The sequence below is a fragment of the Anas acuta genome, chromosome 17 (genome assembly GCF_963932015.1).
Source record: "Anas acuta chromosome 17, bAnaAcu1.1, whole genome shotgun sequence".
NCBI lineage: Eukaryota > Metazoa > Chordata > Aves > Anseriformes > Anatidae > Anas > Anas acuta.
The window spans coordinates 2,812,769-2,830,594 of NC_088995.1; the positions used below are offsets into that span (position 1 = coordinate 2,812,769).

At 43.4% G+C, this 17,826-nt stretch overlaps 1 protein-coding gene across 20 annotated transcripts in view; it reads left to right on the forward strand.

Annotated features, from left to right (window-relative positions):
• Window positions 1-17,826, forward strand: part of KDM2B (lysine demethylase 2B) — a 101,359-nt gene that overhangs the window by 44,432 nt on the left and 39,101 nt on the right. For all 20 annotated transcript variants that reach the window (XM_068653937.1, XM_068653938.1, XM_068653954.1 and 17 more), the window contains 2 exons: window positions 4,604-4,730; window positions 12,586-13,040. In XM_068653937.1, coding sequence (XP_068510038.1) covers window positions 4,604-4,730; window positions 12,586-13,040 — 582 coding nt within the window. The remainder of the gene's footprint in view (window positions 1-4,603; window positions 4,731-12,585; window positions 13,041-17,826) is intronic.

Sequence of the window (17,826 nt, forward strand, 5' to 3'; positions counted from 1 at the left end):
CAGTGATGTCTGGAAGGGAAATGCTCTTTCTCCTGATATAAGGAGAGCTGGCATCTTGTTCCCACAGGACCTGAGCAACCCAAAGCCATGCACGTTTTATTAGAATCGCAGCTGCTCAGCAGTGCTTCTTCATGTCAGGTCCTTCTGCTTGGGAAACTGGAGGCAGCTTTGATCTCCTGAGCTTTTATACCAGGAGGCCCCGTTATTTTTTTGGTAACTTTCAGGATCTTACTGGGCAGCTACAGTGAAGTGTCTTTGAAAAGTCACTACTACCGTGATCCTGTGGGAAGGTTCTGTGGGTGTGATGTCTGCCTCTTTGAAAATGTCCTGTCACCGTTTTTTGGAAAGGGGTTCTGTGACATTTGGAAATCCCAAATCAGATCGTTACTCTTGTTGGGTTTGATTTATTTTTCTTCAAAGTATCTGCAGTTCTTTATAATTTGCCCTCCAAGAAATACTTGAGTACTTTAAAAGAGACTAATGAAAGCCAACAACCCAGAACTTCCACAACTTTACAGTAAGTTTCAGCACTTGTATGTTGCTGTGCCAGCACTGTGTCTTGCCCAACCCCAGGCCTTTGTTCACAAACTTGTGCTTGTGGGCAGCTGTATAATAACAATGCTGTGTGAACAGCCAAAAACTAGCAAGAAGTTCAAGACAGAAAATAGAAGACTTGCAACTAAAGCATACAGAAGTTTGATGAGAAAGAGGCAGAAAAATCAATACTGTTATTTAGAAATAATAACGCACAAAACAACTAAAAATATCACGCAGGAATCTTGAAGGGGCAAATGTTTTCAAAATAGAATTCTGGTGTGTACTACTTTATTTGCTTTGCCAATCAAATTTTGTAATTTCTTTGTTCAAATAATTTTATTCATACAGGGGCTAGAATAGCAGACTCAGTACAGTATGTAGTTCACACAAATTTGGCAGTGTGAACATACTGCAAATGAGTTTCTCATCAGTATTGATCTTTCCATTGTGTATAGCACAGAAGTAAATTACACGATGTGATTGACGAAGTAATTTGCCACGCTCAAATCAAAGTGTAATACAGGTGTGTTTCCCTTCTTCATTTTGCAGAGAGCAATTTTATGGAGGTTTCGCTGTGTTTAAAGCTGCTATATAATGCTTAATCATCTTTGATTGCTGATATTCAAAGTCATTTTTATGCTAGGTGTAGTTGTTATTGTCTTAGCAGCTAAGACAAGAATAAATACATGGTTGAAACGGTAATGCTGATTTACAGCCTGATAAAATTGCCTAGTTTATATACTTGTCATGCTTATTCTAGCTTAATTTCTCAAATCCCTAGGAGACTTTTTAAGAGGGTTATAGCCATTTAAAAATAGTTTTAAGGAGTAATAAAAAACATGTCTATTGTTGGAAACAGCTCCTAATGTGCAATTGAGGTAAACAAATATTCTCCAGCCTTACAGTTTGTAGAGACTCTCATTTTGCAGTCTGGCTTTCCTAGAGGCCAATTAACAGCTAGTCAAATAGGCCAAGCTGTTTAGCTCTCTGCTAGACCAGCTTGAATAACTGCAAAGCAGGCTGCCATGCAGAGATTCATCATCTTGGCACAGGGGTGTTACAGCTCCGTATTACTGAAGAGGAAGAATGTGTCAAACTCACTCCCAACTCGTCTAAATTTAACGGCGTTAAAAGACTGGAACATGGATGGGGACAGGAGCACTCAAAATACATCCGTAAGGTGGTCACTCACAGATGACGGTGTTTGCTACTGATGTGGTTTTTTGGAACTTTGGATAATATCTAAAGTGGATAGATGGATTATTTTGTAAATAATCAAATGTTGTTTTTCAAGATTCTGATTAGAGTGATTAAACACAAGTAGAGTTTGTACTTGTAACAAAATCTTAATGGGTATTGTGGAAGAGAAATGATTTCTTAAGGAAACTTTGTGCCTTACTTCGTACATTTTTGTTTTGTTTTGATTTTGGAGGGAGGTACAGGTCTCTAAAAGCATTTCACTTTGAAAATGGATCATACTCCAGAGAGGATTTTTCTCACTGTACAGGAATAATTTTAAAAAATTATTCTGTGGATTGTAAATTATTAATCATAGAAGTTAGAGCTGGAAATGCTGGTTAGATGTAGTCTATTTCCCTGCTGGTAGGGGGTTTAGTCCTCTGGCAGAGTCTGTACCAGGTAGGACACTTTTAAATGATCACGTAACTTCCCCCCAAATAAGAGTTCATTTGACCGTGACTGTACAATGGAAAAATTATGGACTTGTATGTAACACAGCTCACACCCATCAATTAAGAAACGTTCAAGGCTATCGTAAATAATGTTCCCTGTGCTTCTTCATAAGGCAAATTTTAAAAGATTTTAAAGCTCCGTTAGACTTAATCTAATGGCGAAGGCCACCGCAGATCTCTGCACAGTACCTCGTGTTGGATGTGGTAGCTCTTAGTTCAGAAGGCTTGCAAAGGCAGAGCCTTCCCAGGCAAACAGTGAATTACAGAGGCATGGAGGGATTTGCTGTGGGTTGGAACATTGATAGTGAGGCAATTAGGAACTCAAATTGAATATTAAAGATTGATATACATAATGGGAGCACTGCATGCATTACTGCCTTGTCTTTCACATTGAATTAACATTGGTAACAACTAAATTTGGTGAAGCTCAGAATCTGTCAACAAATGTTGAGCAATGATGTCTTTAATATTCCCAGGCATGTGGCTGAAAACCTTTTGAAGGCAAGGCTGAGGGGTGGAAGGCGGCTTCCTGTTTGTAAGTCAATTCTTTGCAAATTTTGTTTCCTGCAGTGCTCTCTTGGAAAAATTTGAGTTCCTTTATTAGCATATATTTTAGCATGGCTAATTTCCCCTGTGTTCCGTAATAGTGATACGTGACTCGAGCTCTTCTTTATGACAAATAACTAAACCAAAGGAAAGAAATTCTCGACTGCAAAAAGGCCCTGGGGTTAAATGTTCTCACATTTAGGGGGATTCTGGTTGGTTGGTTGGTTATTTTTTCCATTTTTTTTTTCTTTGGTGTCTGTTCTTTATAACAAACATCAGGGAAACATATGAAAAGTTGCAGCATTGCTGGATGCATGACCCATCGCACCACACAGTTCAGATTTGCCAGCTCCACTTGTGGAGGATTTAAGAAATCTTAACTTTGGGGAATTGCTGTGGAATTTCAAAGTCCTACATTGTGATACATTTAGTGTGATGACACAGTGTGTTCTCCCTTAATTACATGTTGTTTCACTGCTGAAAGTGCCTGTGCTCCCTGTGGGAGCAGAGGCAGGTTCTTTGCCTATGTTGGGGACAGTTTTCAAGCCTTCTTGTAAGTCTTTGGCATGGCCAAGTGGATGCTGGTGTCACCAGGCAGATGTGCAGACTGGGCCTGCTCTGCAGAGCCAGATCTGAGTTTCCAGGTGTTGCAGTAGTGGGTCTCTTTAAACCTCACAGCTTTTTGGGTGATGTGTGGTGGGGTGGTGGTTTTTGTTTAAAATCAGTTAAGATAATGGTCCTTCTAGTGCAGTCCAGCTTTTCATTAAACGTGGGTGGACACCTCTTAGCTAGGGGAGCAGTTAAAATCCATAAAATGCCTTAAAGCGATTCTTAAATACCAGCGCAATGCATGCATGCAAACCTGCAAAATGCAATTTCTGTGTCACCAAGAGAAAAAGAAGCGTATAGAGCAAGTACAAGTGCATACAAGATGCGTGGCATCTGTTTCTAACAAATCACAACCAATATTTCTATGTTCTTGCATTTGGGGACCTTCCTAGGTTGTTCCTTGGTACAGTGACCTCCCATGGATAGAAAACTATTGGGGAAGATGAGGAAACCCACTTCGTTTTCTTCTGAATCTGAAATGATCTCACAAATACATACCATTACAGAATAAGATTTTTGTGTACAAACAGGTCTGAGATGAAAGAAAAAATGCACAGCTCGACATTCTTTTGTCAAAATCCCGCTTTCAGTTTTGTTTGTAGCAAAAGTTAGCTCCCTACCAAAATGCGAGGTGTAAACCACAAAAGGGATTTCTGTTTTTAATGTGTATACTAATCATCAAGAATTTGTGTTTGTTCATTTGTTTAATCAAATTGTTGGGAAGGTGGTAATTGGAAAAAGATGTATTTCCTGCTTGAGTCATTTTAGGTAGTGCTGCCATTTTGATTTAAAAAAAATGATAATAATATAATCATGTGCTAGTGCTTTGGAAATGAAATAAACCACTTCTGTTTTAACTTGGATTTTAGTGACTAACATCTGTATGTGACCACCCTATGTTTATACAGAAGGTAAAGAATGCCGTGGGGGCCATCCATCAGTTTCATGATTTCACAAGAACACAAACCCTTTCCTCTCCCGCCACCCCAAGAGGATACAAATTAGTGAACCAAGAAATGATGCTATCATGGCAGGCAGGCAGGCGGCCTCCTCGCTTTGTATGCTGAAGGCATCCGTCTCACGCGGCTCCCCCCGCCCTCCCCTCCCCCTGCTGCATACTGTGTGTGCTCGTGCTAACACGATGAGAATGATGGCTGGCCCTTGTGCTGCAAACTTCTCCTCCCTTCCCCGTGGACTGACGGTCTCAACCTTGCTTTCAGGTGCACGCCAAATTCCGTTATCCTTTCTACTATGAAATGTGCTGGTATGTTCTGGAGAGATACGTGTCCTGTGTGACCCAGCGCTGCCACCTCAGCAAAGAGTACCAGAGAGAATCAATGTTAATTGGTGAGTGAGCCCGGTGTTAATTGGTGAGTGAGCCCAGTGTTAATTGGTGAGCGAGTCCTCCAAGCGCGTGTTCAGAACTGATGCTAGCACCTTAGGCTTTGGTTGCTTTGGTTTCTGCAGAGATTTTAAATTGCATTGGAGAATTGTGGAAATTCTGATGAACTGTTTCTTTATTTTGAGGTGGGGAGGTTTTGGCTCTGAAGCATTTTCATGAAGTACCAACGTACTTTGAATGATATTTATTGAGCATTCCTTAGCAAGTGGATCGCAGAAAAAACAATTTTTGGATGCATCTCTTTCTTGGTTTCAGTACTGTTTGTGTTAAGGTGATGTGCCAAACAGTTGAGGATTTACTGCTGTGTTTGGCACAGTACCTTAGTAGCCAGAAATGTGTGCGTTGCAAATGTGCTCTGGTAGGATGGATATTTAGTCCTTTTATAGCGTGTCTCCTCCACAGAACGCGTTACAGTCACTATACCTGGCTTCTTTCTCTTCTCCTTTCTTTAATCTTGACTTCAATTCTGTCTGTTTGGTGACTGACTTCTGCTTCAAGAGAATACCAAAACCAAGAAAACACCTACACAAATCTACATGATCTATAACCTCAGTGCAGGGAGGTCAAGAAACCTTTAAAACAACAGCTGAAAATGGACCAGAGCAGAGATGGATGGACGTGCCTGCGGCGGGAAGGCATTGCTTGGCGCTGCTGTGAGCTTTACATCAGTGTGTTGTAATTCCAGTTGCTGCCTTTCTGAACTGCCCTTTTTTCCTTCCCTGGGTTGGAACGAGGCAGCAGGCCATGTTACCTCCCTGCTTTTAAGCACAGAATGGCTGAAAGGAACACGAGCACCAGCTAAATCTTCACTGATACGTATTAAGTCTGGAGGAGAACTAAAGTATTTCTGTGCTTCCCACCCCAAGATGCCAGTTGGAGTGAACCTGGACTGTGTGGAACTGCTCTGGACAGGAGGGAAATGATTGCTGTAGTATAATCTTCAGTAGAAGGGGTTAAAGAAGATATAAGCCCATAAGCCCCACTCTAGTCATATTTTCTGTCCAAGACTGACTTGAGGGACCTAAAAGGCCATGTGGATCAGCCAAAGAAATTTCTTGGGGTCCCTGGGAACTTGAGTAGTACATGTTTTGTGTCTTTGCTCCATGAGTCCGTGATCAGAAGAGATTAGTAAAGCAGGAATTCCACGTGGAAGAAGTGTTATATAGGGTCATCCTAGAGCAAAGGACAAATTAGCCCTTTAGATCTGCTCTTCAAAAAAGCAGCAACAAAGCTGGTAACTGTGTGCCTTGGAAAATGCAGAACCAACCTCCCGTAGTGAAAACCAGTGGGATGAGAAGAGGCTCTTCCTGCTGGCAGGGTGAGGGTGCCAGATCACCGAGGTGTAATTGCAGAGCAAATGAGATGTGGGGAGTGGATGGTTCAGGATATTGAGACGGGACCTTTTCCAGCTAAATGACCAGTGTGAATTGAAGCCCAGCTCAGTAATTACTGATAATGGGTTGGTGATCCCCATGAAGTGTGTCTCAGTCCGGTTACTAGCTGAGAGAGGCTGAAATCATACAAAAGCTCACTGGGAGCTGCAGTTGTCCAGCATCTAGAGGGAAAAAGATCGTTCTGCATGACCAAAGAGTGTCAACCGCAAAGGCATCAACAAAAGCAACATTGGCAGCAGTTTCTGGGTCTTTGTGGTGGCTTTGGTTGTTGGCCTGCTGGAAGGTGAATATTAAACTGTTTACATGTTGATTCAGTGTGGTTTTATGGTCATTCCAAGCTAATACAAGAAACATGCTGCTCTCATAAGATGAATCTCTTCTGTGAACCCTCGAGGTCATGTGGCTGCCCCATGAGCTGAATCAGCTCAGTGACCCGACTGAAATGAATCCTCCCCAAAAAGGAACACATTTGTTATCGGTAGGACCAATGAGCTGATCTCACCTGCAGCCCTGCTGCAAGGCTGCTAGTGCCAGCTCGGTGCTGGAGTGCCTGCCTGGGCAGACCTTGGGCTGTTGGTGCTGTCTTGAATGAATTGGTTCCTGCAGTGTGCTCAAGTGGTATCTGCTGACAGCATGTGGCTCATCCACCTGCCGGCTGTCTCTTGACTTCAGGGTATTAGCATGCTGATAAAATCTCTGACATTGACATCCAGGGCCTTTCTCTCCAGGAGTGACAGATTCCTACTTTGTCAGGCACTCGCTTTTTATTTCTTAGCAAAATCTTAACCTTAAAATAATTATTTAGCTGGAGATTGCAGTTCAACAGCCCAGATCTCCTACTGGATCTCTCACTACGGCATTTATCAAATTCTCTGCAGGAGTAAAAAGACATCATTTACCTTGACAAAGCTGTGATGTTTTGTTTTGCTTGAGTAATACTGTTTCATAGACTCGCTTGTCTTTCTCCTACCTAGTCTCAGTGTCCAGCCTCTTGACTCAAATAAATCTCCGTGAACTTCAGTCCTTGAATTACACTCCTTTGTCCTGCGGTGTCTGTATCTTGCTATCATTCACCTGCTATGGGATGGGAGATCTAAATGAAGTCGCTACTCCAAAACCCCACTGCTTTAGTTTTGAAGTTTTTCTTCAGAACTGTTAAGGTCCTTAAATTGTTAAATGCTCTTCTCTTCCTTAGAGACTTCCCTATCTGCAAGCAATGCCTTGATTTCCCATGAGAGAGTATCCCCTGACGAAGAATTTCCCGTCGTTCTCCTTAAAGAGTAATGAAACAAAGTACTTAACTTCCCTGCAGGCCCCTCAATAGATTTAATTGTCTTCTGGCCTCCTTGGTTTCAGAGAAAAAAATCTTCATGTCCTTGCATTGATTTTCAGAAACTTCTCTTGAAGAATCAGTGTTTCTACTGCTTTATTTTTCCTTTTTTTTTTTTTTTTTTAATTTTCTTGTACTTTGTTGTGAACGTCTACTTAATAACTTTTCTTTTGGGTTCCAGAACATAGAGTCAATCGAAATCCAGTTCTCCTCTTTGGGAAAAAAAACAGGCACTACTGTGGTGATAGAGAACAGCCTGGGAGAACACAGAACTGAGTTCATAATGATTTGTGCTTTAAGGATATCTTTAGACCCCTTGTGTTACATTTCCATCGCATAGTATTTATTTACCCTGGCATGAAGGCTGCCAAATTCAGAGTGACTCTTTCAAGATAAGGCCTACTCAGGAAAATGTATTCCTGTGATACCTCTGCCAATGCGGTTATATGCTAATATAGCAATTTTTACTGTTCTTTGTATTTCTGTTTCCTAAATGTCTGGACTCAGAACTTCAGAAAACAAAACAGCCTCAGCATAGGTGAGGCTGAAACCTCAGAGTGTTCAACTCCTGAAATGAAAATGCCAGCCCTTCTAAAGGAGTTGGAGGAAGGCTCTGTGGCTTCTTTTCCCATTCTTCAGGCCTGGGACGAGATTTCAGGCAGTTGCCTCCTAGGTAGTGAGTGTTCTTTGTCTGATCTCTTCCACAGAAGGGCAAACACTCAGGGGAATGACGGCACGACAGAAATCACAGGCTGCTGTAAAAGCACACAATCTCTTTCTCCCCCTTTTTCTTTTCCTTGTCCCCCTCAGCTGTGACATTTGTCCTGCCAGCTGAAATCAGAAGGGGATCCTATTTGGGTTTCCACCTAGATTTGAACACGCGCTGCTTCAGGAGGGATGTGTCTTCATTATTTTTACTCTTATCATGAATGAGTCTGTACTGGATGTTTTCAGCCACAATTGACCTTCAGCGAGATACGGATCTGGAGAGTGAGCTGACAAAGAGTAATTGGGAGAAAATACTGGGCTATCAGAAATACACTTTCTCTGTAGCCTGCAGCTTTTAAGATTCCCGTTGCTAAAATTTTAACGGGATGGCTCTAACTGTATATTAAGCCTGATGGATGAAGAAAACGTGCCCTCTGGCATGGTGAAGGAGCCATGTTGTCTTTTTTTTTTCCTCTCCTTCTTCTCAGAGGATGGAATGGGTTTGCTTATTGGTAGGCAGGTACTGGACTACATTGAGTGGTATCTGTATGAGGTGCTCCATGCAGCAACACATTTCCAATATGCACAGTTTTGTTTTTTCCTTTTTTTTTCTGCTAATGAAAATGTAATTTCTGTCTTTAGCAGGCTGGTAGGAACCGCTACTCCCAAACCACAGTGCCAAGGTTTGAAACTGGGAATGGCAAGGTAGATAATGGACACTGGACTATTGTAAAGAGTTCAGAAAGATTTTGTACTCATACCTCACCATCTTCTCTGTCTTTTAAGTTCCATAATACAAGTTACTTTTCAGCAATGAAAGAAACTGCGTGTAATTATCTTTCTTGTACAAGTGGGTGACTGTGGGGAAAGTTAAGTGATTTGCCCAGAACCACAGGGAAGAGAATTGCTGTAGGGAAAAAAAACAAAAGAGTTTTTTCTAGCTTTCTGTCCTGTGGTCAAGCCTGTGCTGCTGCTTCTCCTCACTGAGTTCTGTCATTGATTGGTTGTGTAATGTGGTTTTATTCCCTCAAAATGGGGAGTGTTAAAGGTCTTTTAGGGCTATCTCAGCTGGGTGGGAGCTTGGACTGGCCAACAACTCTGAAACTGGAGTCCCAAGCAGGTATTGGTTGGGGCAGTGGCTCAGGAGGAGAAACCACAGTTGTGCTTAGCAGGAGCTCCTTTCCATGGAGACTCTTCATAAACTAAAATACTACAAGTCAGCGGAGCCCTGGCAATATAGTGCTTAAAATTCCCTTTTTGACAAAGTAAATGCAGATTTCGTTTATGTAGGACATAAGTGTACAGCATCGTAATTCTGAGTCAGATACTGTTTTCATTACAATGAATAAATAAAACTCGTGGCATGTTGAATTATACCAAAACACTTGGAAACACAAACTGAAACTTCCTCACTTTGAAGTTACCCATCCATTATTGATTCCCATGGAATTTTTTAATTGTTTTTAAATTAGCAACAGTAGCGGACAGTTGCTGCCCTTTGAAAGCAGTCCACTCTCACTCTGATGGTGTAACAGGGCTGTAATCCCCTGGTGCTCCAGCATGGGCCGATGCACTTCGGGTTATGAGCAAGCCCCATCCCCACGGGTAAAGTTAGGCCAGTCATCGTGTAACTGTCAGGCTGGCAAAGAACTGGCCCTTGTTTGGTGATGTTCATTCATCCTCAGGTCAGATTGGGATTATTTTTTGCATGTGATTACACTTGCTGATTCTCCATACCCAGGTGTAGCTGGGCCAGCAGTGCCTGGTTTGTGCAGGCAGCAGCAGCTGGCAGAGCTGAATTGCTGAGCCCCACGTGTGCCTGCTTCCCATGGGAATAGCCCCCAGGATGCTGCGATGCTCCTCTCCTCTCCTCTTTTGCCTTTCGCTTCATTAGATTAGAGCAAGAGACAAAAAGCGGAGCGCTGTCTCGAAGGCTGTTTTCTTTTAGCACCCGAGAATTCCTTGCAGTAAATTATTCACACCTCCATAACGTGATCTCCTTCTCTTTCCTTAGGCTTTGGCTATGCTTGCAATTTGCCCCACTTACAGCCATCAGTTTGTGTTCAGCAGAGCCACAGCATAGGAAGACAAAAGCACGGTTTTCTTTGTACAGTTTTACCCCAATTTCAGTCAGTGGCACTGCACTAGTACCACCAGCACAGTGGTACCCACTTCCACCTGCTTCTCTTTCATTGCTGGCTTCTTCTCCCATCTAGCCTAGGCTTCTGTGCTTCAGGCAATTAATTATTAAATGCTTCACCAAGGCAGTGTGGCCTAGAGAATGGGCTCCAGCCCTGAATCCGGCAGTCTGTGCTCTGATTCCCAGTTTTGCCCTAGATTTGGTGTGACAATGAGCAACTCGTTCTCCCAAGCATCTGTTTCCTCAGCTGTAAAATGGGAAAATGACATAAGCTGATTACATAGCCCTTTGAGGTGGGTGAGCGTGCTAGCTACTGTGCACAAAGGAGAAAGCAGTGTCAAAGAAGTTGGATAACCTCATGTTTTTAAAACGTCCTGGTTAAGGTATTTTCTAATCCTGTTTATTTTTCTAAGAGCAGCGTGGTGGGGGCGTATGAGCACAGACCAGAGGGGAGGAGCTGCTTTGGGGCGCTGCGTGCCCCCACCTCAGCACGCAAAGCAAACTGCTCTGCTGTGCACGGAGCTGGATTTGTCTGAGAGCAGCCTTGCTGGTTGCTGGTATTTTTTATGAGTGCTGTTTTTTCACAGGCATTTCAGCTTAAATATGCCTTTCAGGAACGATTTTATGGCTATTCTGGTTCTGAGGAAAAATTCAGATGTGCCTGAAGGAGCAGTCTGGACAGAAGTCCTTGGTTTTTGTGCACACTGTGCCATTGGCATGCTTGCCCTGAGGGATAAAGTGGTCAACTCGTTTCTCAGGCCCTAATGCCCAGAGGTGCACCTGGCCTTACAGAACTTTTCTGTGAAATTGCAAAGCTAATCAGAGAGGGTAGCTGCCCTAGGACAGGTACTCTACCACTGCCTGTTACATCTTTGTTACCTAGCTAACAAGCAACGTGTGTTTTGTGAGAAGATGCAAGAGGCAAGGAGTTGCTCTGTGACAAGAATCAGTTTGCCAGTTTGGAACTGGGCTTTGGCATTTGTTTTGAGCCTCAGTATTAAACAACCGGATGCTGAGCTTTCTTTAATGTTCATTTAATCCTTCCTTATGCATGAGTCACCTAGTCCTGATCCAAAACTACTGCACAGCAAAGCATGAAAGTACTCAGGGTTTTGGCTTGCTGAAAAAAAAATAAAATAAATGAAAGAAACTTTTAATTAATGTTAACTCACGACTTCCATTTCCCTTGCAGAGTGTTTTTGTCTACAGCTTCATCTCCTACCCATTTCAGTCAACGTTAAAATCCACATTAACTTAACTGGGTGGTTCTGGTGGTAACTGTATTTTCCACACAAGTTCTTGCTGTTGCTAGCCTGCATTCAGTGGTGTTCGCTTAATAAGGGAAATGGTGTCTAATAAACAAGGGAAGAACAGTGCTTTAGAGAGTCCTGGCTACCAGTTTCCTATGTTGCTTTTACTGCTTGACTTCATGCAGTTGGGCAACAGTGGGGATTTTTAGGGGAAACCTAGTATAAAGCTAATATTAACAGTTCTTTGGACTTGGAAACTTGTATTTAAATTTTCCTAAAAATTTTCCTAAAAAGTACCTAGAACGTATGAGGGACTGCCTTAATTAAAACGATATCATGTGAGTGTCAGTCCTTGCATTTCCCGGTGTGTTTAGGCTTCTTGTACATGTAATAAGCAGAACTGTAATCCTCTGCCTCAGAAGAGCACTGGGTATGCGTGCAGTAACAAGTGGTAGTCCTTGTTTTACTAATTGGTGCTTGCAAAGAGAGAGTATTGGGAAGTTGATTTTTTGCTGTGCAGAGCTCGCGTAAAAGTGATGATGTGCTTCATTTTAACATGCTTTTTTTTCCCCCATAATTTTCCCTCCTTTCTTTGCTAACTTTCATCTTAAAGCTGTAAGATTACTGAATCCAGTCTTTTGGGTTTGTGGGAAAACTGATTGTATGTGACTTAAGAGCTCAGCGTACTCTTAGTTGAAGGCACAGAAGGTTGAAGTTTTGAAGAAAGCTTAATTTTTCCCTTAATTTTTCGCAGTCATTTGAACTGAGCAGATGTTAACAAAAACCAAAACCAGCATTAAAAACAAGAACAACAAAATTGGCTGAATGCAGCTCATTCCTTTTGCATGCTTATCGAGCAATGTCAAAGGGCATTATCCAGTCCACTTCTAAATAGGCAGCTCCTGGCCCCAGTCATACAAGTGTTCAAGTTCTAAACTATATTGGGTAAAGCTTCAGCATTCTTTTTCTACCTTTCAGATGCAAGAAGAAAACACAGCCTAGATAGCTACTCATCAGATTCGTGGTTAGACATGGATGAAGAATCTTGTGATGCCCATATCCAAGAGGAAAAGGATGACAGCTTGGATAAGAACTCCAAATCCCTGATGGATGGCTCCTCCTCGCCCAACAGCACTCACTCAGAGGACAAGGAGGGTGCAGGGAGGAAACAGAAAGCCACAGTAATGAGGTACCTAAAAAGAACTTTGTCTAATGAATCAGACGACAGCGTAAAATCCACGACCCCCACGGATTATCCCAAAACGCCAACGGGGTCTCCAGCTACAGAAGTTTCAACCAAATGGACTCACCTCACAGAATTTGAACTGAAGGGTTTAAAAGCCCTGGTGGAAAAGCTTGAATCTCTCCCAGAGAACAAGAAGTGTGTTCCGGAAGGCATCGAGGATCCGCAGGCTCTCCTGGAGGACATGAAGGTGGGTGTGATCTCTCGCTGATCCACACAAACTGTACACTGTGGGCAGGGCACAGGAGAGAGACAGCAGGAGGTCAGAAGGCAAAGTACTGCAGTGTAGGGGTGGCAGCTTGTGTGGAGCGACCCCCTCGTGTCAGCCTGCTGTGCCGTGGTGAGGGAAATTATGCCTCTGACAAAAGCCATCTTTGCACTGGGGAGGCAGCTGTTCGCAGCCTGATTTAATTGATGCGCTCCTTTCTGACTGTCGCAGCTGTGCTCAGGGGCCAAAAGTTTACATCCTTTCAAGGCTTAGCGCTTGTTATGGCCCGTGTGTAAATATTATACCTCAAGAAGTCTGTTTATATTTATGGTCTTAATCTGCCCCTTTTGCTCTTGTTTCTTCTCTGGAGTATATCTAACTGACACGTACAAAATACGCGATTTTAATGCAGAAGATTATCTAATGTTTGCTGTTGCGTTTTCTTTTCTTTTTTTTCCCCCCCACCTATTTCATTTTCTTTTCCTCCATTGCCCTCTATAGGTTGGTAATTATTCTCCGCTGGTACAATTCGGAGGCGGTGTGAGCAGTGCATGCCCAGTAGTGACACAACTTCTGCCCAGATCTGTAGTGTACTGGAAGTGGTACTCATAGGAGGAATCTGTCCCTGTGTCCATAAGACCAGCACAGCCTTGCTGCTTCCAATCCCTGATCTGCAGCATCCCTCTGAATTACTTGGTTAGCTTTTCTGCATCTTGTTGTCACGTTGTATAAAATAGGCATATTAACGCGTTTTTAAATAAAGCTGAGACCAGCATACTCCTCATTTTGCTTGTACTTGTTAAATAAGGCTAAAATTGTCCTCTAGTACAGGGTAGATTTGGTACCGTGGAAATTTGGCCTGATTTGAAACTATTGGTATTAATTCATGATCTTGTGTTTGGACTGCTAGTTTTGTGCTGCTGCTGCATCGGGTGTGATTCTTCAGCTGTGCAGGTTTTGTACATGAGCTGTGTAAGCCAAAGTCTGAGGGGAAAATGTGTTTATACGGTAAAAGGGGGAGCCTGTATTTTTTTAGTGCTGGTGCAACAGCTGCGTAGAAAAGGCTTCAAAGCCAGCTGAAGAAGGCTGGGTGTACGCAACATGCAGTGGAAGCTTATTCCGCAATCTTGGAGCCTGGAAGTGTGATACGCGGCACTCAGTTTGGTAAACCACAAGAGCTCAGAAAGTCTTTTCTTGCAAAATCAGCTGCTTTGTGTATGAGAGCGGTGTGCATGCCCACGGTCGTGGCAGTAAGATTCACAGGCTTGCTTTGTGATCAGTCACGTTCTAATCGGAAATCAAAAAGAAATTTCACAACCAGGGGTTGAGTTTGGGGTGAAGGAGGAAGAATGGTAGCGTTACTTTTCTGAGCTTCAAGCACAGACCAAGTTCCATCTAAAAATAAATGACCTCTTCTTGAAATCCCAGGAAGGGGTACAACATGATAGATGGTACAGATGTTCGGAGTGTGATCATGCGTGCTCGTTTGGTGACGTACCCTGTACACTGTGACACATCCCACTAGAGCCCGGCAAGATGCCATATGGGAGTCTGCTTTCAAGCACTGCCTAGGAGCAGGGCTGCTTCAGCCCTCTCCAGAGCAGTGGCTTCACAAGCTAGAGGTGGAGAACTTTGAGTGGACATCTAAGAAAAAGGTCTAGGTCATGCACTTCCAGTGATTTAACCGTGCTTTAGCCAGTATTAAGTGGGTATTCGCCAGTTTATTTTGTTCATCTTGGCAGAGTTGTGATCTTGATGTTCCATCTCCTTTCACAATTGCTCAGAAAATTGCCTGCATCTCAACTTTCCTCCCCGTGCCAGCACACACTGTAACCATCAGGATGTAGCCCAACATCTGGATCTTGATGGTTCCCTGCTGGTTCAAGAGCCCATGACCACATCTAAACATCATCCATGCTGCAGAATTGTTTTCTCTGGAGTCACCTCTGTATGTTTGGCGAGCCTGGGACTGATTAGTCAGGGCAAGGCTCTCAAAAGGACGTTGACTGACAAACATTTGCTTGAGTGGTGTTGAAAGAACTGTTAAAGAACTTTCTTTTCTTACCCATCTTCATACAGAGTGGGCCCACATACATGTATATGGCAGCCCTTAATTTTCAGAGAATGAGAGTGAGTACAGCTCAGTAAATAATGAACCAGCCCCCAGCCTGCTTCCTCCACAACTCCCCCTGCAGTTCCGTTGTCTGCTTCCCAGGTGCTCTGAAGGATTTGGGGCGGTTTGGGTGAATTGTGCTCAGAGTAGTGGTTGCCTGAGTTATGCTGCTTCTCACGTCGGGACTGGAGTTCCCCACGTGGCCCTGCCCGTTGCTTGCCAGCAGGGTGTCTGAGAAAGCTGCCAACAAGGTGCGTCTCGTTGCCATCTCGTGTAGGGACCCTGTGGGGACTGCTCTCTGTCACCGTGTCAGTTGTGCTAGAAAATAAATGGTAGAGCCAGAGCATCCTATCTCCCTGTAATCCCTGCGATACCGAAGCATGAAGTTTGTTTTAGTAGGTTCGTTGGCTTTAATAAAGAAAAACAAGCACATCGGTGTGTGTTTGGGGCTTCCACCTTCAAAGGACAGAGCTTGCTGATGGAGAAGGTGCCGAGTGACTGATTTCAGCCCCTTGAGCCCCTCTCACATAATGATCCTTGCAGGGTTACTGTGCTGCTCGGCGTTTCGTTCTGTCCTTGCTGTGCAGGGTGTGCTCAGACCCACGGCTGAACACGGTGCTACGAATGTTCCCCGGGGTTCTCAGAGGTGCTCAGCACTGCAGTACTCGTGTGTGCTTCACGAGTGCTAATTGCTGAGCTGTTGTTATCTCTGGTTCACAGGTGGGGAACTAACGTACAAAGAGATTCAGATAGAAGTGACCATAATTTCGGGTGCTGTTTTTCCACACCTCTGATGTGACTTTCGGAGCAGCTAGCGTTATTTAAGAATGATATTTGCAAAAGATGATTTTAATGGGATTGAAACTGCAATTGCTTAACGTTTCTGCAGCACGGAAGTTCTGAGCTGTAGCATCCAGTTCCCAAACCAGGCGTGAGAAGAGAAGGTGCACATAATTCTTGACTGCCTGCGGAAACTTGATTTAAAAGGTTTGCTGTGTGTCACATAGAGACATAATGGCAGGGGAAGAAATAGAGTCCATTTTTCCAGAATGGTGTTTATCTCCTTGACCACAAAATCATATTTCCTCTTACTTTGCTACCAGTTTTCCAACCTGAACAGAAAATAACGTGGGGATTTTGCTGATAGCAATAGCAGTAGAGTAAGCAGAAGCCTGGCACCTCTACCTCAGCTCTGATGAATATCCAGAGCACCCATCATGTGTGTTGATTGAATGGCGGCCGAAATCCTGTAGAAAAAGCTTTGGCTTTGCAGATCCTGTGTGCTGGGACTGTGTTCAGCTGTATTCATGAGGCTTGTGTCATGGGCAACCTGAATTTTGTGCACGTGATGTATTAATAATGCAGCCTATAAAAAGCACCCTTTTAGTGCTCCCGCTTGAGAGTTATTTTTAACAAATGTGTAGCAAGAACATGCTCTGACAGAAAGTCCGTAAGTCTGCTTGGAAAGTCTTAAGCAAGTTTCTTTCTGAAGAAAATTAAACCCATGTTTATTGTAGTAGCTTTATTTCTTAATGAAGTATGCTCAGGAACTTTTCTGTATGACGTGCAAGTCTTTGTGCCTCAGTAAGATAATTAACATTTTCGGAAGACAGGACAAGGGTGGTTAAACTGGAGAAAGGAAACCGTTTTATTCAGTGATGCAAAGTTTTACAGAACAACTCAGGGTAACTCGTAAAGAATTAATGCTTTCCTGTCTGAAGCAGTATACAGTAAAGGATGGGCGGTTGGATTACTGCTCTTGGTGGTAAATACAACTACAGCTATATGCAGCTATTTAATGTCACGTAGGTGAGGCTCTCTGAAGTCAAGTAATTTATTTTCCTTATGGAAAAGGAGAGTGAAAACTAATCTAAGCCCATGTAAATTCCTTACGTGTCATCTAAGCTCCTAACTAACTGTGACTATCTAGTGGGGACCCAGCAATCCAGAAGTGTCCAGCTAATGCCTCTGCAGATTGAGATCCCATTTATCAGCATGATCGATGGAGTGCAGCAAGAAAAGGGAGGCTTATTTGCGGAGCACAGCACAGGCCTCGCTTGAGGAGCAGGTCAGTTCTTCCCTCAGCTCAAACGAGGAATTAAATAATTGTCGGCTGCAGCTCTGCTGTATGGGAATTGTGTCCCAAGAGCCTTGTGTTCACCACCAAAGGAGCTTCTCAGAGGCTCCAAGCAGCGATTACTGACAGCAACGTTCTCTCCCTAGCAGATGGCATCTGAACAATCGTCAGAGGAGATGCAGCATTGTCTGTATCCAAATATCTGTGGCTGGGCTCTGTGTGAGCGTGTACGTGCAGCACATGTGAGGGGAAATCATTGCCCAGGTAACACATCTTCTCCCTGAGGTGCTCGGCTGTCCCACGTGGCAGAGGAACAGAAGGCTCAGCAGTGTAGCTGGTGGCAGGGTGAGCAGCCAGGAGATGCTCCAGCCATTGCTGCCACATCGCTGCTGCTGGTGTTACCTGTTGGAGGCACACGCAGCCTGCAGTTACACCTTGTTTTCCATCCATCTGTGCACCCAACCATGCCTGTTCCCTGCCTTTCAATTAAAAAAGAAAAAAAAAATGAAGTAGCAACTGAACAGTTAAAGTACTTACAGTGAACAGATGATGAAGAAAAAAAAAAAAAGGAATAAATA